Source organism: Eptatretus burgeri, chromosome 8, assembly GCF_056783735.1.
Source record: "Eptatretus burgeri isolate ZD-2024b chromosome 8, Ebu_testis_v1, whole genome shotgun sequence".
Classification (NCBI taxonomy): Eukaryota; Metazoa; Chordata; class Myxini; order Myxiniformes; family Myxinidae; genus Eptatretus; species Eptatretus burgeri.
The window spans coordinates 92,464,564-92,487,310 of NC_140968.1; the positions used below are offsets into that span (position 1 = coordinate 92,464,564).

General features: G+C 49.1%; 1 protein-coding gene across 4 annotated transcripts in view; it reads right to left on the reverse strand.

Moving 5' to 3' along the window:
* The window catches only part of LOC147022277 (uncharacterized), a 58,523-nt gene extending 35,995 nt beyond the window's left edge, over positions 1–22,528 (reverse strand). Inside the window, exons 1-4 of one of the 4 annotated variants that reach the window (XR_015061161.1) lie at positions 21,652–22,528; positions 18,938–19,311; positions 1,017–1,121; positions 589–666 (exon numbers count right to left, since the gene is read on the reverse strand). Coding sequence is in view for 3 of the 4 variants with exons in the window: in XM_085893002.1 (XP_085749128.1) it covers positions 589–666; positions 1,017–1,121; positions 18,938–19,282 (528 nt within the window). In the remaining variant the exon portion in view is untranslated. Of the gene's footprint in view, positions 1–588; positions 667–1,016; positions 1,122–1,876; positions 2,067–18,937; positions 19,312–21,651 lie in introns of those variants that run through there. The other 3 variants (XM_085893002.1, XM_085893001.1, XM_085893003.1) reach the window with 3 other exon arrangements.
* Positions 22,529–22,747: the final 219 nt, after the last annotated feature.

Consider the following 22,747-nt stretch of genomic DNA (forward strand, 5'->3'; position numbering starts at 1 on the left):
ATCATTATCGTTATGCATCATTACCATTATAATTTAAATAGTATGCAATTAATAGACACTAATGTTCTGTGCACACTTACAAACAGACAAACAAGAAAAACGTCATGCAGAGCATGATACTTGCAAAATCCCGAAAACAAGTATGACCTTTAAAATAATTGGTGGGTGAATTCAATGGTCAAATTTCAAATAAGTTAGATGAAAAGTGATGGCAATTTGACCTTTCGGCTTCAAAATAATTGGTGGTTGAATTCAGTGACCTGATGTGCAAATCCTGTTCAAACTTCAAGTCAATCTGATGAAAATTTATGATTTTAGAAATATCACCAAAGTTGTTGACCTTTAGCCTATGTCGACCTTTTGACCTCAAACTCAATTGGCTTCTTGCTTAAGACCAACTGTACCATTTGGTGAAGTTTCGTGAAGATGGGAGTAAAAAAATGTGACCTGTAAGTAGCTGACATACAAAGAAACAGACAGACAGGCAGACAGAATCACAAACCAGACCAACCAATATATTTGTGAATCTTCGATTTCGCAATTAACAAACAGACCTTCTACAAAGGGTAATTATAACTGTATACTAACCAAGACTGTGTCCTGCCCCGTTATCTTTTCTTGCATGTTATTAATCTCCTCCAAATGCTTCCATACCTCTTGCATCTTCTGCTTTTTAGAGAAGAAGAAAAGAATTGAACAAAGGGATTATTTGGAAAATAAAAAAACACCTGATAATCCCAAACATGATACAGTAGTCTTTTTATTTTATTTATCCTAATGTGGTTACATGGTCTTCTGAAGATAACAATAAAAAAAATTAATGACTTCATAAGCGTGGATAATCCTAGATATCAATGAAGTGTGACTATCATGAAAAAAAAAATCAAAAAAATACCGAGAACGCCGATTGCTAAATTGTAAAAACATTTTATTTAAAAGTGTGCATTTAAAAAACTTTTGTGACAAATGTCAGGAACACTTGTTGGCAGTAAATTAATCAATAAATATCATCTTACCGCATCCATGCCTGCTTTAATCATCTCGATATCCTGAACTGCTACATCTTGTGATAACTTCAGACAGTTTATTTCAATCATCACGTCTTGCAACAAAGACATTGCCTGAGGAAAAGAACAAGAAGGTTTTTCTCTTATTACATTTAGCATGGATGGGTATGATTGCCGTGTCACAACGATGATGGCATAAATAATATCGTCGGTTTCATCGTTTTAATGTCTGCTAGAAGACATGTCCTGCGCGGTCTTCAAAACACCAATCACCATCGGTATTCACAATGTGTCTCTTTAAATGGTTTACTTTATGGTAAACTATGCAACAATCATTATTGAGAAACATTTTATTCTTCTAAATGAAGAACTTTGCATATTTTCTGAAATTTCAGAGGAGGGCTGAAAAGAAAGCTTCACTTGAGACTTTTTTGTTGTTTTTTTTTTTTCTCTGAAAAGGGATTCATGCTGTGACCAAGCAATGCTATCAAAATTACTACTTCAGTAAAATGAAGCCAGGACAATTTTTTTAAAAAAATGACAAGGATAATCGATGAGGTGAGAGCTGATTGGTTGTTCCCGCTAATTATGGTGAGAGACTTGATTGGGTCTTGATGCGCACGCACACACACACACACACACACACACACACACACACACACACACACACACACACACACACACACACACACACACACCAAAGATGGCAAGTGACCCGAATTTCACGGATTTGGCCCATTTAGTTTCTGAAAACCCACAAACCCGTTTTATTTCTACAAAACCCATATTGGACAGAAATTATATTCAATTTTAAAAGCACATTTTGTTTCCATTCCACTTTGCAAGAATCGACACACAGACTGATAGACCTGCAGCTGATATGCAAGGTATCACGAGCTTTCTCTCATCGAAGGCCACATCACCACCCTCCAGGATTCCGTGCACAGTATCACTTCACTTCCGATCACATCTAGCAAATAAATAAATAAATAAAATCCCGCTTTTGATTCCGACCAACAAGTTTTTCGTCACCTCCAACTCGCCACGTATGACACACAGACACACACACACACACACACACACACACTCACACGATCCTCATGCTTATGGCTGGTGAATTTAATGAAATGATGCTAAGTGGTTTGCACCTACTGGCAGCCTCCCCTGCCCCACACCCCTCCCCCTCATTTGGTCTACTACCCATCCCAGTTATTAATAAGGTCAATTACCATACAAGTCGATACCATTTTTCCCCGGAAATCTGGGCCTCGACTTATACTGAAATCAGAATCGAGTTGTCTATGGTTTTGGACATTGAATTGCATGAATGGAAAAAAGAATTGCAAGGTGTGATATTTTCTGAAATAAACTGTATAATTGTTGATTCAAAAAACACTCCAGAAATCATTTCCCGGAAAGTTTGCCGATTGGGTGAGCAATTAAACCTTGATCTACTCACTGACCCATGTGATATTATCCAATCAATAATGAGCACGCACTCGCCAATTACGTTTGACCCATCCCTTTCAATCCTAATCATGTGTACGGTATTCATCCTTACTACACACATACATACATGTGTATATACATTGGGAGCATGCACCACAGCACGTCACTGCATCCACTTCCCGCCAGTAATCCACGGGCCTACATCTGGCCCTCCCCCAGGCAAATGCCTGGACCATCCCCATCTCTTAGGGGAAGGACATTCCAAGTACCCACCCGAAGGGACAACCTCAGGTTAACCCGAGGAGACCGCCGTCTGGTGGACGACACATCAGCACCATCCTGACACAACAATAAAGTGTGTTTTGTGGAGTGAAGTGTTGTGTGGTGGCCAGAGTGCAAATCCTGCCACCAACCTCAAAGGGAAGGTAACCAACTGCAGGATGACATCCGTAGACGTAGTTGGCACCAGATACGGATGGCCATTGGCTCACAAGGAGCTGCTCCGCCCTTTGACAGGTTTTGTTTTTAATCCTGCTGGGTGTCCATATCCAAACACCCTCCACACCAGGGGTCCTAATGGGGGGGGGGGGGCAGTTTAGTCATGACACTCGACTCGACTCGACCGACACTCCCAGGTCAGGTCAGGTCAGATATGTGACCTGCTACAGGCACCATGTAAACCTGTTCCATGGTCGGGTTGTCGGCGACTAAACCGTCGCCCCCACCAGGTTTTCTGGTGAGGAGGGTGTTTGGATATGGACACCCAGCAGGATTAAAAACAAAACCTGTCAAAGGGCGGAGGAGCTCTTTGTGAGCCAACGGCCATCCATATCTAGTGCCCAACTGTGTCTGCGGACGTCCTCCTGCAGTTGGGTTACTTTTTTTATTAGGAGGTTCGTGGCAGGATTTGCACTCCGGCCACCGTAAAACCCTTCATTCCACAAAACACAGAAACGCAAAAAAATCTGAAAACCCACTCCGTGGGAGTACCTCCTGTGCAGCTTCCCTTGGCAGGGCAGCTCACCGGATGATGGAATTGGGGCAAAGCCTTCGGGACCCCCAATCTTTGATGAAAGGAGGGAAACCACGGGGTAACCTCCCTGGGTCAGATTGCGGGAGAGTGTGTCGGAGTGGTGCTGAGGTGTCGTCCAAGAGACGGCGGTCTCCTTGGGTTAACCTGAGGCGGTCCCTTCGGGTGGGTGCCAGGAATGTCCTATCCCTAAGAGAGGATGATCACCTGTCTCTGTTATCATCTGAGCTCAAGCGTTTGGACATCGGGATTGTAGCTCTCTCTGAGGTTTGGAGACCGGATTGCGGCGAGATAATGGTGGGTGGTTACACATACTATTGGTCTGGTCGCTCTGATGGTTACCATACTCAAGGAGTTGCTGTAGCTGTGTCCAATAAGCTGACGCCAATGATAATTGAGGTAACACCCTTCAACGAGCGTATTATGAGTTTAAGGATTCGTCACTCCTTAGGTGTCATTTCCCTGGTCTCTGTCTATGCTCCGACTGAGGCGAGTGATCTCACCGTGAAGGACACATTCTACGCCACGCTCGAGTCTGTGGTAGATCAGTGCCCCAGACGAGATACACTTCTTGTCTTGGGGGATTTCAATGCATTAACTGGAACTGATAGGGATGGTTATGAGACATGTGTTGGTTCCCATGGGTCAGGAACTATGAACCAGAATAACACTAAGTTCCTTGACTTTGCAAGAAGTCATGGACTTAGGGTGGCCGGTTCATGGTTTCAGTGCCCACAAGTTCATCGCTGGACTTGGTATTCCAACGCTGGCAGTGTGGCAAAGTAGATTGACCATGTCCTCGTTGACGGTCACTGGAGGATGATCCAGAACTGCAGGGTCTACCGGAGTGCTCAGTTCCTCAATACTGACCACAGGCTCATGATAGCAACTCTGAAGTTTCAGCTTAAATCCGGAAGAAGGTACCATCCCAGCCGAGGCTGGATGTTGGCAAGCTAAAGGACGAGAGAGTAGCTGAGGAGTTTGCGAACAGGCTGAGTGGACATTTGGGGTGTCTGGGCGCTTTGGGGGGTCCTGAAGAGTGATGGATTACCTTCAAGACCACCGTCCTTGATGTTGCCGGTGGATGTCTTGGAACTCACCGCAGAGCAAAGAAGAATTTTGTCTCTCATGGGACACTGGATACCATTGACCAGAGTCGCAGGGCCAGGCTGAATGGCAGAGCTGAACTGTTCAGGGAGCTGAGGCGTAAAACTGTACGTGCACCAAGGTTGGACAAGGAGGCCTATGTGCGAGGAATCTGTGAGGGGGTAGAGCATCACCTATGGGCAGGTGATTCTCATCCCGCTTTCAGGGGAATTCGCGCATTGCGTTCATCCAAGCCCATCCCTCGGAGCACTGCAGTTAGAGCAGAGAGTGGTAGGCTCTTAACAGAGGAGTCTGAAGTGAAGGCCCGCTGGGCCGCTTACTTTGAGCGGTTGTACCAGGCTGATCCACCAGCTCTCGAGTTGGATGACAATGGTGTTACGATCCCTGTTGCTGACCCTCCAATCAATTGTGGTCCACCTTCGCTTGTGGAAACACGGGCTGCGGTGAACCGGTTGAAACAGGGTAAAGCTCCAGGGATGTTTGGCATCCATGCTGAACTTCTCAAGGCTGGTGGAAATGCTGCACTTGTGTCGTTGCATGTAGTTTTGTGCTCTGCCTGGAACACAGGCATCATCCCAACTGATTGGAAGAGGGGCCTTGTTATTACTCTCTGGAAAGGGAAGGGTGATCGCCAAGACTGCGACAACTACCGAGGGGTGACGCTGCTCTCAGTGCTGGGCAAGGTCTTTGCTCGGATAATTCTTGATAGGGTTTGCCAGCATCTGCTTGAGCACCAGCGTCCAGAGCAGTCAGGCTTTACACCAAAGAGGTCAACGATTGACCGTATCCTTGCTCTTCGTGTCCTCACCGAACGCAGACGAGAGTTTCGGCAGGGGCTGCTTGCAGCCTATGTTGATCTCTGTAAAGCGTTCGATTCAGTGAATCGGGATGCCTCTGGAGGAGTCTTGGTCTTCGTGGGGTGCCACCAAAACTAATCGATCTGATGTCTGAACTCTACTCTGGTACTGAGATTGCTGTGAAGTGTGGTGGTACCATCTGTGACTTATTTCCAGTTGTTACTGGAGTTCGTCAGGGGTGTGTACTGGCCCCCACACTTTTCAGCACTTGTATGGACTGGATTTTAGGGAGGATGTCGGAAAGATTAAGCTGCGGTGCATCGTTTGGGAATGTCAAGATCTCGGACCTTGATTTCGCAGATGATGCAGTCATCTTTGCGGAGACTTTAGATATCCTTTTGGGGGCCCTCGAGGTGCTGAATGAGGAGTCGGAGTCGCTGGGATTACAGGTTTCTTGGGTCAAAACTAAGATCCAGGCTTTCAATGACATCTTGGATGCTGCTGTCCTGTCTGTGCCTGTTTGTGGTGAGGATGTTGAGGTCGTGGGGAGATTCACTTACCTTGGCAGTGATATTCATGTCTCTGCTGGCTGTGAGTCAGAGGTCAATAGACATCTGGGTCGGGCCTGGGGAGTCATGGATTCACTGGATTATGGGGTGTGGCGCTGCCGGTACCTGTGCGGGAGGACGAAAGTCCGATTCTTCAGGTCCTTGGTGCTTCCAGTCTTGCTCTATGGATGCGAGACTTGGACTCTGACCAAGGATCTGAGACGGAGACTTAATTCCTTTTGTACCAGGTCTCTTGGGAGAATGCTTGGCTATCGCTGGTTAGATTTTGTGTCCAACGAGCAGTTGTTGAGAGAGACTCGGATGAGATTTGCTAGCTGCATGGTCCGTGAGCGTCAGTTGCGGCTGTATGGACATGTGGCTCGTTTTCCTGACGCTGATCCTGCTCACCAGATTCTCTCAGCGAGGGAGTCTCGTGAGTGGAGGAGGCCAATGGGCCGACCACGTGCCTCATGGTTGCAGCAGGTTGACCAGCATCTCAAGGAGATGGGGATGGGCCTGGCATCTTCCTGGGGGATGGCCAGACGGAGGCCCCTGGAGTACCGGCGGAAAGTGGACGCAGCGACGCGCTGTTCTGGCACATGCTCCCATACCTGACCTGACTCGACTATGAACAGGTTAGTATGGGTTTTACATGATACCCATTGCAAGTCACAGATCTGATCTCGCCGAACCCGACAATCAGGGTTGCATGCGACCATATCAGGTAGGCTGCTTTGTACCGTCTATTGGTGCAGCACAACGCAGGGCTCCGATCCTCAAGCAATCCACCAAACCTAGCCTCCAATGACCCAGATAATAGGCACATGTCACTACGCCCAGCAGAAAAATCATCTCATTACTACATCATCTCAAAATGCCTCGGGTAAAGTCACGCAAGTCATATTGGGCAGCTTTTAAGTTGGGGTTGTTCAGTTCGCTGAGAAAAATGGTGGGAATATGACTGTGCACAGGAAATACGGTGTGAGTGAGAAATGTGTTCGGGAATGGCAAAATGTAATCTGCTATGAGTGAGTACTGATAATGATTCTGTTACTTGTTTTAAATACAGTACTGGGAATGTTGGACCCCTTTATTTGCGGAATCGCTATTCGTGGACCCCGCATATTCACAGTTTATAAAATGTGACCTTCCTAGACATTCGTGGCCGTGTGTTTCATGTATTCGCGCTTTTTCACGTTTTTGTGGGCGTATTCGCGGTTTTTCGTGGGATTTTTTATTTTTCTCATGAATCACAAACCACCAGGAACCCATCCCCTCTCTTTGCATTTAAACAATGCCCCGACATTCTCGGATATATACACATATATGTGTACATATTTATAATTACGGTTTTGGAAGTGTACCCTGTGGGAGAACATTCATTTACATGTGGGATTCCACAGAATGAGTTGTTTCATTTGTTTATGTGGTTGATAGTCCTTTGCCCTTTGTCCAGGAGTATCGGGGGAAATGTGTTGAGATTAGTCTGTGTATTCCGTTTCTCTACGTGCTGTTAATCTCCTCAATCCACCAACTATCCACGTCACCAAACCTCAATTCAACAACCTCTCCTTCACCCCATTGGTCTTTCCTTCAACCCCGCAGTCGGTTTATTCTCGTCCTTCAGTACATCTGTATCCATTTCCCTCACCACTCATCCGACTCTTCCCTCTTTTATTACTCACCACCAACCACCTGTTGATCTGTCACTCACCGTAGACAAATAATCCTTCACACGGGTACCGAATTACCATCCCACATTTTCTTTTCCTGCACTCCTACATTTCTCACGTGGGACAATGCTTCTCAAACAAATGTGCAGTACAAAGGAATGTTTGTGCACGAAGGAGGGAACGGGGGTACTCCCTCGCTGCACCCATGCCGAGAGGGCAGGGTGAGGATGCCCTTTTCCGGCAGGCATAATGAAGCGTAAATTTTCCACAGCCTGATCAGTGCACCCACCCCCGTCGGACGCACCAATGAGGAAGATGCTCATGTGATGTTTGCTCCCTCTAAGCCACGTTCGGCATGACATTTATACAAGCCAGGACTCGGCTCAGTTTGGGGCTGTTGCGATGCCCTGGGGGCTGTTTGTCCATGCACCAGGGGGGGCTGTTTGTTTGAGAGATTGTATGCCAGAGTGTGAGTCGCGCTGGACCCAACTGCATTGGGATACGAGGTGCAGAAGCGAGTCATGCTTGGACCAAAGGCAAGGAACCCATAAGTGAAGGGTGCAGTACAGTCCCTGGGGTGTCACGCAGCTCCGTATACACTGGCACCACACGCTTCCAACACAACATTGACATTCCCCCCCACACGCCCCCCGACTCCTCACAATATTTGGCCCGACGCAACGACGTGTGGTTGTATGAGGTAAGGAGGTTGTATGTGGTTGTATGAGGTATGAGGTACGAGGTATCCCCATACTCTACTCTGCTTCTTTCTCCTCGTTTTTTCTAGTCTGCTTCCCGGAATGAATTACGGTGCCTGTTTTTTGTCTAAATAGGTCTGTATAAGAGGAAAATATGTATTAGGGGCAAGCCTTTTTCTTTGTGTTCCTTTGCCTTGTGCCTTTATTTGAAGATTGCCTGCCCATGTAAATAAAGATGCCTGTTGCTTGCTTGTAAATACATGTTTGATGATTGCCTGCTTGTGTTTTCAAATAAATAATGGTTATCTTTCAAATTTGCCTCGTTTGTGTGCTTTCTTTCATTGATCTGACAAAGCGTGTACGTAAGAAATGGATGGGAAGTTTTTGCAGCAATGATTGGCTAAGCTGATCAGCCAACGCTGCACTCCTGGTTCCGCTCGGCCGTAATAAGTACTTGGGTGCGCGTTCAGGGAGCGGACCTTAGTTGAGGTCATTTGGTCAGCAACAGCGAACACGACATAAGAGACAACAGCACCCTGTTAAGGCCCGGTCACACCTTGACGTTTTAGCCAGCGATGGCAACGTATTAAAATGTATGTAAAACGCTGGCTTACGTTGAACTTTTGATGTTTTTTTTTTTAAAGATTCGGACGTATTCATAGCGACTTGGTCTTATGTATAACGCATTGGTAACGGACACAGAACGTTTCGTTGTGTTATAGATAACTTATACCAACGAATGCTGAACCTGTTGTCGGACTACACAACCGATGCCCAACGATAGTCTAACTTAGGCATAGCGCGTTGCATGCATCGCTGACGATGTCGTGACGTAGCCTATTAAAAGGCTGACGCACAACGATTCGAATCATAACTGCCGTAGAAATGGAAATGTCAACATCGCGGTCACACCTTGGCGATCTTGCCAGCGTATGTCGACCTAAGAAAAATGTGTCTAAAACGTTGGAGCACGTCAAATACGGTATGAGTAAGTTTGGTATACATGAGTAGAACGCTAAAGTACGCTATCATACGTCGTAGTAAGTAGAGTACGTCAAGAAATTTTAAACATGTTCAAAATTTTACGACGTACTCGGCGTATGACACACGTTCCGCATGCGATGGGGATAAGTAGAGAACATTGTACTTTACGGTACTTCTACATATCGACGGTCCCCTGTGCCAGTGCGCATGAGCAGCCTGAGCCGGAGCCAGGGATGTTGTGGGTGTTTCAACCTGTTCAATACTTGTTTGATTATTGTCGTTCCACGCTAATAAAGTGGTCGAACAAACTGAACTCTGTTCTTATTTATAATCAAACAACTTGATGCAGTCGAGCAAGGATCGTCGGTGCTGAGGAGGACACGACTGGGTGAAAACGGACCACGAGAACGTCGACAGTGAGTTTGGATTTCTCGGGTACTGTACCCAATCTTCGCCCCCAGGACACTGTACACACGTGTGCATCACCGAAAATAGAACGTTTACTCCAGAATAACTGTTCCTATGGCGCCGGTGGAAGCAGAGTGCCCGATCGAGGGTTGTGACTATATGGCTACACACGCAGAGGCGGCAGTGGTGGCCGCCATGTTGAGTATACACGCCACTGTGCACGTCGCCGCCCCCAGGGCGGCGAGCTCGAATGCCAGGATGGAGAAACTCAAGCGTCCCTCCATAGCACTGGCCGGAACGGGCGAGGCCTGGTCGTACTTCATAACCCGCTGGGCGAATACAAAACAGGTACTAAGCTTGGCGGACCCGACATAGTCACGCAGCTACTGGAGTGCTGTGAGGAGGAGCTGAGAAAGGACCTCACTCGCTTGGCGGGTAGGAGCCTCGTGGGCAGCGATGAAGAAGACGTCCTCGCTGCCATGAAGGCGCTCGCCGTCCAGACGGAGAACACGATGGTAGCTCGATTGGCCCTGTCTAAATGCGGCAGGGACACGAGGAGCCCGTCCGGTCGTTCCACGCCCGCATCAAGGGGCAGGCGGACACGTGCAAGTATGAAATGAAGTGCACCAAGGCGGGGTGCGATCAGGTCAACGACTTCACGGAAGAGATATTGCGCAACGTGGTTGCCCGTGGCATCGCGGACCAAGCAATACAACTTGACCTACTCGGTGAGAAGAACCAGGACATGCCATTAAAGGACATGATAGAGTATATCGAGGCCAAAGAGTCTGGAAAACGCTCGGCATCGCGCCTGCTTGACACTCAGAGCACGGACGCGATCAGTAGTTCGTATCGGCGTGGAAAGCGACAGGACGTCCGCGCCAGAGTAGGAGCCAGGCCGGAAAAACGGAAGGCCAAGCCCGAAGGAGTATGCATCTACTGCGGCGAGGTGGGCCACGGCAAAACGCCTCAATGGCGCGCCAGACGCGCCGAGTGCCCCGGATACGGTAAAAAGTGCCGGAAGTGTGGCCGCCAGAATCACCTCGACAAGGCGTGCCTGGGCGGCCGATCGGCAAGACCCCCATCTAAGGAGACCGACGGGATGTACGACGAGCAGACGGCAGCCTTCGTCGAGCTATGCACGGTCACCGTGGCCAGCACAGAGGACGAAATGCGCGCGCTTCCCCTCGCTCACCACCTGTATGATGATATGTGCGATAAGTGGATGAAACGCATATCCGACCCGCAGCCATACGTCAACCTCACTCTCACCAACAAGCGCGAGGATTACAAAGCGCTGGGTTTTAACCTCCTGAAACACACCCGCGCGGTAACCCTACCCGCTATGGCAGACACGGGGTGCTAGAGCTGCCTGATCGGCATTAAAGTCATCCAACAAATGGGCATGAGTACCGAGGACCTCATACCTGTATCCATGACCATGAAGGCCGCAAACAACAGAGGAATTCGTATCCTCGGAGCCGTGGTAGTCAGATTCGTCGGTAACAGTGATGACGCTCGGAGATTGGAGACGCGCCAAATCGCGTACGTGACGGACTCTTCAGACCGCATATTCCTCTCCCGCGCGGCCTGCATGGACCTGGGAATGATCTCGGACAGATTCCCGACACTCGGAGAGGTGAATCTGACGACCTCGGAATTGTGCGACTGCCCGCGACGCGTGGAGCCGCCGACCAAGCCGACCGCACTCCCCATGCCAGCGACCGAGGCCAACAGAGAGGAACTACAGTCACATTTACTCAGGATGTATGCTCAGAGCACATTCAACACGTGCCCACACCAGCCACTACCGAGAATGACCGGCCCGCCACTACGTTTTATGCTCAGTGAGAACGCGACACCGGTTGCCCATCACACTCCCATCTCCGTGGCCATACATTGGCAAGATGAGGTAAAAGCATGCCTCGACCAGGACGTTCGGCTCAGCGTGTTGGAGGAAGTACCCGTCGGCACGCCGGTGACATGGTGTCACCGCATGGTAATTTGCGCGAAAAAGAATGGCAAGCCGCGACGCACCGTCGACTTTCAGGCCTTGAACAAGCATGCGTTCCGCGAGACCCACCACACCCAATCCCCGTTCCACCAGGCGAGACGCGTACCTAACGGGAAGCGCAAGACAGTATTCGACGCATGGAACGGTTACCATAGCGTCCGCCTACACGAGGATGACCGCCACAAGACGACCTTCATCACTCCGTGGGGGCGCTACCGGTACCTATCTGCCCCACAAGGGTATATGGCATCGGGGGATGGTTACTCACGACGATACGATGAGATCGTCGCGGACATTGGTAACAAGACCAAGTGCGTAGATGACACGCTACTATGGTCAGACACGGTTGAGGGGAGCTACTTCCAGGCGGTCCAATGGCTGGATATATGCGGCCGGAATGGAATCATCCTCAACCCGGAGAAGTTTGTCTTCAGCGCACCCACGGTGGACTTCGCGGGCTTCACCATCACCATGACCGACGTGCGACCGTGCAGCCGCTACCTGGAAGCAATCCACGATTTCCCACAACCGCGTAACATCACCGACGTCAGATCGTGGTTCGGGCTTGTCAACCAGGTGGCATACGCCTTTAGTATGGCCGAATGAATGCAGCCATTCCGGAAGTTCCTGAAAAGTGGAGAACGCTTCCAGTGGTCCATGGAGTTAGAGGACATATTCCGCGAGTCGAAAGACGTGATCGTAAAAGAAATCGAACACGGTGTCCGCATATTTGACAAAACTAAGCCAACATGCATCGCCACGGACTGGTCGAAGGAGGGAATCGGATTCTGGTTGCTTCAAAAGCACTGCCGATGCATGCCAGTTAGACCATTCTGCTGCACTGATGGATGGAAAATAACCCTGGTCGGCAACAGATTTACACACGCGGCAGAATCCAGATACGCGCCCATAGAGGGCGAGGCTCTCGCAGTCGCGGACGCCTTGGACAAGGTGCGCTACTTCGTACTGGGCTGCGAGAACCTGATCGTTGCGGTAGACCACAAACCACTGCTGAAACTCCTTTCGGACAGAGCACTTGACGACATACCCAACCCCCGCCTCAGGAACCTCAAGGAGAAGACCCTGCGTTATCGCTTCCGCATCATACATATCCCGGGCATGAAGAACAAGGCGGCAGATGCCATGTCACGCAGGCCGGTTGGCACCACGCAACCTCCACTCATGAACCTTCCAGATGACAATGCCACCATAGCGACCCACCTCCAACCAAGCACGCACACCGACGTCCTGTCCCTCCTACGCCAAACTGAGCCGGAGTATGACGACGACGTCGAGGAGGACAACCTGGCATGGTGTGCCGCGGGCCTCGAATCATTGCGATCAGTAACATGGGATCACGTCAGGGAAGCCACCAGCAGCGATGGCGATATGCACATATTGGAGGGAATGACAATGAACGGCATCCCCGACTCAAAAATCGAGATGCCAGAGACAATTCGCGACTATCACCAGTACCGCGAGAACATTACATCGACAGATGGAGTGATCCTATACAAGGACCGAGTAGTCATACCACCCTCACTCCGCGGCGATGTGCTGAGCGCCCTACACGCTGCCCACCAGGGCGTATCAATGATGACCGCCCGCGCAGAATCCTCTGCATTCTGGCCAGGCATGTCGGCCGACATCAGCGCCACTCGGAAAAACTGCGAACACTGCCACCGGATGGCACCATCACAGCCTGGAGCGCCACCAACTCCACCTATTCCGGTCGTTTACCCCTTTCGGGCAGTGTGCTCGGACTTCTTTGTACACAGGGGTGCACACTACCTTGTGACGGTGGACAGATACTCGAACTGGCCGATCATCTCAAAGTCGACGGGTGGCGCCGCCGGACTCATAAACCACTTACGTCGCGCCTTCGTGATGTACGGGACACCAGAAGAGCTCGCGTCGGATGGGGGACCGGAGTTCACCTCCACCGAGACCAGGTCATTCCTGCACAGATGGGGCGTACACCACCGCTTGTCATCGGTGGCCTTCCCTCACAGCAACTGTCGCGCGGAGATTGGAGTTAAGACAATGAAACGACTTATCACGGACAACACCAGCCCGCAGGGAGAACTTGACACTGACGCTGTGCAGAGTGATACTACAATATCGTAACACGCCTGACCCTGACACGAAGATCTCCCCGGCAATGTGTGTCTTCGGCCGCCCGATACGCGATTTCATCCCAATTATCCCCGGGAAGTACAGACCGCACGACACTTGGCATGAGACCCTGAAAGCGAGGGAGGAGGCCCTCCACAAACATCATATCCGCACAGCCGACACCTGGGCAGAACACACCAAACGCCTTCCGCCACTTGCTGTAGGGGACCTAGTCCGCGTACAGAACCAGACAGGATTCCACCCAAAATAATGGGACAAGACAGGCAGTATCGTGGAGGTATGCCAACACGACCAATACGTGATCAAGATCGACGGCTCGGGCAGAGTCACACTTCGGAACAGGAAATTCCTGCGCAAGTTTAGCCCAGTTCGCAATGACCAGCTGCCACCCCGGTCTATCTATGATGATCTAGCAACCCGCATCACTGTACCTGCACCCGTTGTAACACCGCAAGTGCCTGACCTCGACAGCGAACCCGTGACATCTGCGACGCCAACGGGGCCCACGCCGGCACTGACGTCAGTATGCACACCCCGGCGCAAGACGACACCCGTTTCAGACACGCCAGCAGCACCAGGACGAGGCACACCGAGGCGCGCGATCCTTCAGACGCCACCATCGGCCCCTGAAACCCCGAGAGCCCCATCCCCACTGGGGCCCGATGTGACACCACCAGCACCAGCAATAGGTCAACGCCGATCCTCCAGAGCGACCAGCGTGCCTTCCTGGTACAAGGACTACTCCATGGAATAGTCACACGATGGGCGATATAAACTTTTGTTCATTCATTAAACTTAATATTTTCTCAGCCTTTATCTATTAACATAATGAAGACTCGGAGGGAGATAGAGAACATTGTACTTTAAGGTACTTCTACATATCGACGGTCCCCTGTGCCAGTGCGCATGCGCAGCCTGAGCCGGAGCCAGGGATGTTGTGGGCGTTTCAACCTGTTCAATACTTGTTTGATTATTGTCGTTCCACGCTAATAAAGTGGTCGAACAAATTGAACTCTGTTCTTATTTAATAAGTTGTACACACGATATGCGGACGCTTACACACGTCCACAAAGGCTACTTATAAGCTACTCATAAGTCGAAACACGTCGCGGTAATGTCTTTTTTACGCGAAACTTATTTCTAACTTATGTTAGACATGCTTTGAACCAATTCTTTACGTAGTCCCAACACACATCGACGTATGTAGACGTATTCCAATGACGTCTTCCGGTCGACAAAAAAAAAATCAACGTGTTTCTAGCTTACAACTGCCATATAAAGACGTGTTCCCAGCTTTTTTGGGAATTGGTATATAAAAATGGTGTTCATAAAAGGGGAACCCAACAGTGTTTTCGAGTCCTTTTTGAGTCGATGTCCATGTCAGCAGTAACAGTATCAGTATCATTATCAGTATTAGTATTAGTAGTAGTTTGTTCATGTTGGCAGTAGTAGGTGAGTGTGAGGGGGAGGGTGTGGATTATGATGGATCCTCCTTGCGTCCCCGTGTCCATGGGTAGGAGACATCTTTTCACCATTGTTCGAAGTTCTTCGCGGCTAATTTTTTATGGGGCTTTTTCAACAATGAGATATAGCTTGTTTTTACGATTTAGGTCTATTCATAACGGGTTGGACAAATTCACAATGAACTAATAATGTGCATAGAGCGCTTTGATTACTTATAGATACGGTATACCAACGAATAATTATCGTGAAGCCGGCGTTCACAAACTATGCCCAACGATAGCCTAACTTATCCATATCGTGCGGCAGTTTATCTTTGCCGGTGACGTAGGGTTTGCTGTTCATAGGCTGCCACTCAACGATTTAAATGGCTGCATCTCCACTATTGAAAGTAGACGCTTGCGCTCAACAATTGGATTTTTTTTTACACTCAACGACTTTTAAACGGTACCACTCAACTATTTTCATTGTTTACAATGAACGATTTAAATTGCTGTCACTCGCCTTTGTTTTTTGACGCTGGGGTTTGGAAATTTGAAGCGTTTCTTCTGAACGTGTTAAAACGCTCAAACTCGAATATTTTAAATAGACGCTGCCGATGGACAATTGGAATCATAGCCAAGCTAGACATGGAAGTGTGAACATCCTCGTCATGCCGAAGAAAAGTTTGAAGAATGCTGCAAATAAGTGTCCTGGCCATGGCCGTGGACGCTGACGCAAGGATGATCCATTTCACCGACGTCTTTCAGCCTATGAGTAACTTTAAAGTAACGTCTGTCGATGTGTGGCAACGATCGCGTAACGTGCCAACAACACGTTAATCATAGGTTAGAAATAAGTTTCGGGTACGCTAAACATTACCTCGGCGTGTCTCAACTTATGATTAACTTACAAGTAGCATGTGTTGACGTCTGTCAACGATCGCAGACCGTGTATACAACTTGTGGCCAGCGTAGCGGAACGTGTGAGTCATACGCCGGCATACGTCATGAAATTTCAAGCATGAAAAAATTTGAGGACAACCAAAAAGTACAACGTTTAAAGCCAACGTACAACGACGTATGGCAGTGTTTTTCAGCGTGCTCTCAATGTTATCAAAACTTACCCATAACGTATTCAACGTGTGCCAGCGTTTTAAAAAAAAAAATTCAAAAATCGGCATACGTTGGCTAAAACGTCAAGGTGTGACCGGGCCTTTACATGGAATTATCCCAACTGGCTTCTGCAGTTGATTGACAACCCTCTGGGCCGTGTAGTTATCCGTGGTCCAGGCACTTCAGGGTCGGTCGTGTTGGCGGGTCTGAGTATGCACCTTGTGAGCCAGGCGTCTGTGCCGATGCTTAAATATATTTACATGTATACTAGTGGAGTATGCTTACACATTGTAAGCAAAAACAAATCATGCCTCACAGGTAGTTACATAATAAATTGCAGCAGTTAGAGCATGACCTCACATTGTCCCCATTGTCTCGGGTCACTTACCTTCAGTGAGCACAAGGTTGCACTTATTTTCGGATATTTTCATTCACAGATGCTTTCTGACGGTTCTGCGGGGCGGTGCAATGGGCCATGTCACGCCAGATGTGCAAATGAGACTGCTTCCGGGCCCCAGGAGCCTGACAGGGTGGGGCTGGGACCCACTAGGAGAGCATGATTCCGATGACAGTGCGTGGCTTCATGTCGTCACCCCACCTTTCACCTGGGGCTTATAAAAGGTGGATCGCCAAGCCGTCTGCCCTCTCTCTCTGTCTCTCTCTCTCTCTCTCTGTCTCTCTCTCTCTCTCTCTCTCTCTCTCTCTCTCTCTCTCTCTCTCTCTCTCTCTCTCTCTCTCTCTCTCTCTCTCTCTCTCTCTCTCTCTCTCTCTCTCTCTCTCTCTCTCTCTGCTTGCCTGCCTCGCCCACTTCTCTGCCTCTTTGCTCTGCCCTCTCTTCACTGCACCTCGTTGTCTGCCTGTCGCTGCATCTGCACTCAGGGTTGGTGTGCGACAGACGTTCTTCTGGACCAGTGCAGAGCACACGTTTCCATGAGCCCTGGCAAAGTGATTCAGCAGGAGATAACGCGCCGACTCTTAAGGTGGGATCTCTCAAGCGGAGCGTCCCCCAAAGCGTACTGGGTTGCACGGTCGACCGACCACGCCAGGTATTGCGAGGACATTAGTTCTCATCGGTTTTGTGTGTGTGTGTGTGTGTGTGTGTGTGTGTGTGTGTGTGTGTGTGTGTGTGTGTGTGTGTGTGTGTGTGTGTGTGTGTGTGTGTGTGTGTGTGTGTGTGTGGCGCCTGTCATCGCATAGGTTAATATTCTCGAAGATATAATGGGATAAGTCTGCTCTGTGTCTGCTTTTTTTAAAATTGCTTGCCTTTTGTCACACCCCACGAATTCCTTGCTATCCCAGCTGTAAAAAAATAATGAACCTCATTCACTGTGCCACATACCATTCCTTGCGAATTGGAAATAAATGCTTTGTGTAGAAATGTTCCCAGCTCGTTTTCATCTTTTCCTTCATTAGTCCAGCATGGTCCGTATCCAAGCCTAACTGGGACGATATCCCCCAACGATCTGTTTTCTAGCCGGTACGTCCTTGGCAGTTACGCTCGTCTGCATCTGATCCAGTTTGAACAAGGCGTGAAGAAATTAAGAAAAAGGGCGAGTCCCCCGGTAATTAGAACCATAAGTCACGTGGTCGAGTTATTGCCATTCACGGTCGATTAGCGACCCGTCTTGTCACAAAGTTATTCGTGTGAGACAGCCTGCGATTCCGGAGAGTCTGGTGGGAACCCAAGGTAGCTTCCCCCCTCGTGGTCTTCTCACCCCCGACCCCCGGGTCTGCAACAATGTATATGACCAATTGTAATATTTGGTAGTAGTTGAGATAAACTACCAATTGTAATACTTGTACTCTAATTCTATGCAGAATTTTTTTTGTAACAACGTCGTGAATTGAGAAAATTATAATGGAGAAGAAAAGGGAGGATGATGTCATCTAAAAAGGAGGTTAGTAGGGTGACAGGTGACAGGTGGAGGGGAAGTGGTCGGAGTACAGTGAAGGAAAGTGACATGGAAGGAGTAAACAGCAAGGTGGTGGGTGGGAGACCCCAAATGGCAGTATGTTTTCCTACATGGTATATAACTTGTCCCTTAGATACAAACCAAAGGATACAAATAATTATTTACTGATAACTGTAAACTGCTTGAACCCTAGCGGCCAATTTACCAGTCGCTGTTCAAACTTCCAGATACCCAAGCGGCCCAATTTTTCTTCAGGGAACCCCAGGTTGGGGGAGCCGAAAGTCCAAGGAGTTCAGGGTTCAAAGCGTTGAAGGAATAACTGTTGAAGATGCTCTATCAAGTTACAGTTAGATCAGTGTTACAGTTAAAGTGGCTCCTGTGCAGTAATATGACTTTCAACTGTCAATCGACTGTGCTGTTTGAGTTCCTCGGGATTTTCTGCTTGGCCACAAAGGGGTTGCTTTGTTGCCAAATATGACTTGAAACAAATCAGTGAAGTCAAAAGCAATCATCTTCGATTTTATTGCTCAATAATATTATCTGTCTTGGCAGCTCAATATTAACAAGAAGCTCACCATCACGAGGTCCTTTGTCCTCTATGGAGAGGGAAGGTCTCACCTTCGTCACCCCACTTGTGTTGGCCTCCATGCACTTCTGCACCTGGATCATCTGCCACATGTGCTGCACCGGCTGTTGTTCTCTTTCTCCACACAGGAGCAAGTCGGCACTGCTTGCCAGCTCCGAGAAGCACCTCTCAAGTGAGAGGACCCTCTCTTCCAGTTTGGCAATGTCTGGAACATTCAAGCTCTTTGGTTCTGGAGCTTCTGCGATCACGGCCCCCGCGCCCGAGTGCTCGATCAGAGCCAGCAGGAGAGAGCGCAGCGCCCCAAAATTCACCACACCTGGCTCGGGAGAACCGATAGCCAGCTCGGCTAACTGGCCAAGGCTTATGGACTGAGCCATTGCAGAAGCAACGGCTTTATAGAGGGGCACTGGAGGAGGTGCAGATGACTTTTAGAGTGGATGGAGGAGGGTTCGGAATTGGTTGGGAGGGTATTTGGAGTGCATGCAAAGGGGATTTCAGAGAGAGTGGAGAGGGGATTTCAGAGTATGTGCAGAGGAAGGTTTCGGAGGAGATGAAGAGGAAGGTTTCAGATAAGTTGGAGAGCGTGGTTTCAGAGGGTGTGGAGAGAGGGGATTCGGAGGAGATGGAGATGGGGGATTAGAAGGAGGTGGAGAGGAGGGTTTTGGGGGGACAGGGAGGGGGTCTTGGAGGGGATTGAGAAGGGGAATTCAGAGGAGGTGGTAGGGGGTGTTTGAGGAGGTGGAGAGTGGGTTTCAGAGGAGGTGGAGATGGGGGGTTTGGAGGAGTTGGAGATGGGGGGTTTGGAGGAGGTAGAGATGGGGGATTCGGAGAAGGTGGATATGGGGGATTTGGAGGAGGTGGTGAGGGGGATTTGGAGGAGGTGGAGATGGGGGGTTCAGAGGAGATGGAAATGGAGAGGGGGTTGGGGTGGGTAGAGAGGGGGTATGGAGGGGATGGAGAGTGGGTTTCATAGGAGGTGGAGATGGGGGGTTTGGAGAAGTTGGAGATGGGGGGTTTTGGAGGAGATGGAGATTCAGAGGAGGTGGAGATGGGGGATTCAGAGTAGGTGGAGATGGGGGATTTGGAGGTGGTGGAGATGGGGGGTTCAGAAGAGGTGGAGATGGGGTATTCAGAAGAAGTGGAGATGGGGGTTTAGAGGAGATGGAAATGGGGGTTTGGGGTGGGTGGAGAGGGGGTTTGGAGGGGATGGAGAGTGGGTTTCATAGGAGGTGGAGATGGGGGTTTGGAGGAGTTGGAAATGGAGATTCAGAGGAGGTGGAGATGGGGGATCCAGAGGAGGTGGAGATGGGGGATTTGCAGGAGGTGGTGAGGGGGATTTGGAGGTGGTGGAGATGGGGGTTCAGAGGAGGTGGAGATGAGGGATTCAGAAGAGGTGGAGATGGGGGATTCAGAGGTGAAGATGGGGGATTCAGAGGTGAAGATGGGGGATTCAGAGGTGAAGATGGGGGATTCAGAGGTGAAGATGGGGGATTCGGAGGAGGTGGAATTGGGGGATTTTGGGGGTGGATGGAGAGGGGTTTATTGGAGGAGGGGAGAGTGGGTTTCAGAGGAGGTGGAGATGCAGGATATGGAGGAGGTGGTGAGGGGCGTTTTAGTGGAGGTGGAGATGGGGGATTTGGAGGGTGTGGAGAGGGGGGTTGGGGTAGACAGAGAGGGGGGTTTGGAGGGATGGAGAGGGGGTTTCAGGAGTGTTGAAAGGAGGTTTCAGATGGGGTGGAGAGGGGGAATTCATAGGAGATGAAGACTGCGGATTCAGAGGAGGTGGGGAGGGGGATTTGCAGGAGGTGGAGAGGGGTGGGTTTTGGGTAGACAGAGGGGGTTTGGAAGGGATGGAGAAGGGGAATACAGAGGAGGTGGAGAGGTGGGTTTAGAAGTTGGTGAAGAGGGGTGTTTCTGAAAAGGTGGAGAGGTGATGATGAGGAGGCTTTTGTAGGGGTAAAGGGGTTTTTTACAGGGGATGGAGAGGGGGGTTTGAGGGAGACCAAGATGTGGGTTTAGCAGGGGGTTGATAAGGGGTTTTTGGAGGTGATGGAGATGGGGTTTTGTAGGGGAAGGAGAAGGGGTATGTAGGGGATGGAGAAGAAGTTTTGAGAGGAGGGGAGAGGGGGGTTTAGGAGTTGGTGGAGAGGGGTGTTTCTGCGGAGGTGGAGAGGAGGTGAAGGGGTTTTTACAGGGGATCGAGAGGGGGGTTCAAGGGAGACAGAGATATGGGTTTGACAGGGGGATTTTGGAGAGGGTGGAAGGAGAGTTTCAGAAAAGGTGGAAAGGGGGTTTTCAGAAGGGAATGGAGATGGGTTTCAGAAGGGGTGGGGGGGGGTTCATAGTGGGTGGAGATGGGGTTTCAGAGAGGGCGCTTGTAGGAGTATTTTTGTTGGAGGAGTGGAGAGATTGGTGATAATTACAAGAGACAATAATTATTCAGATTAAGGAAAAAATAATGAAAATTCAGAGTGATGATGAAGGGAAATGATTCGATGTAACCGATGAGGGATAATTGATGATCATGATTGTGGATAATTGATGACATAAATGATGATGATCATGATGATGGATGACAGTCAATACATAATTAATGACGATCATGATAATGGATAATTGATGATGACTAATGACAGGAATGAACAGTAATGTGCGATGGTATCTTAAAACGGTGCACTCGCGTTTGTTACATCATGACACAGCAGTGTACGTCATAGTGAACGACCAAAGTAACCAGCAGACCGACCTGTTATCTGTTGAGAAGACAAGGCCACTGGAGAGCCTTTCACTGTGAAAGACCGAATGGGAGGATACGCACGTGTGGTTCTATCAGCCTTTCTCTAATGGTAACTTTGCTCGTCGCTAGGCAACCGGGGACGCCACCCCTCCCACCCACAGGCCACGCCCCCTACACTCCCTCGCTCAGCAGAGCCCGTCCCCCTCTCTTCTTTATCCGTCTCGTGGAAACGAGGAAACCCTTCGCAACTCGGGGCTCGGGCAACGAAACCACGTAGAACCACCGAACCGATCCAACAAAGCAGACCCAGAATAATACGAGTTCCCTTACAAGGAGCTTCAGTGCAGGAGAAGGATATCCAGCGCATGAAAAGCTGCGTTAATAATCCTGATATTGTCCACTGAAGATGCTTTGCTCGTGCTCCGTCCTTTTAGAGGCTGAGCGTCAAACAGGGAAGCAACACTCGACTCGAATTCAGCAACAGGACCAGACGGCATCAACTCACGAATCCTAACATGCTCAAATGAGCTAAGATCCTCGTCCTCTTAAAGATGACGTCATAAAAACGAATATGACGTCATTGTGATGCATCAGGTTTGCGATAAATTATCTGTGCTAACGCCCGGTTTGATTCCCGCAAACAAAATTCAAACAGCTTGCCTAGTTTCGGAGATAATGGTACAGGCGATTTCCATTAGCGGCGATATTATGACGTTAAGTTTTTTTCTAGGAAGAATTTCCAAAATCGGAGATGGTTACTGCCTGCAAGTGGGCTTTCTGCATATACATGGCAAGTTTCACGAAGATCCGGTGAAAACTCTGGGTTGTGAAACAAAAAATGTCAAAAAATAGGAATGATGTCATGAAAATTGATATGACACCATAGTGATGTATCATATGTGCGGTAATTCATCTCTGCTAATGCCCTGTTCAATTCCCGCAAACAGAATTCAAAAAGCTTGCCGAGTTTGGGAAATAATTTTTTTTTTGGCGATTTCCATTAGCGGAGATATTTTGATGTCATAACTTTCTCTAGAAGGAATTTTCAAAATCGGAGATGGTTACTGTCTGCGCAGGGTATTTTTACATGTATATGCCAAGTTTC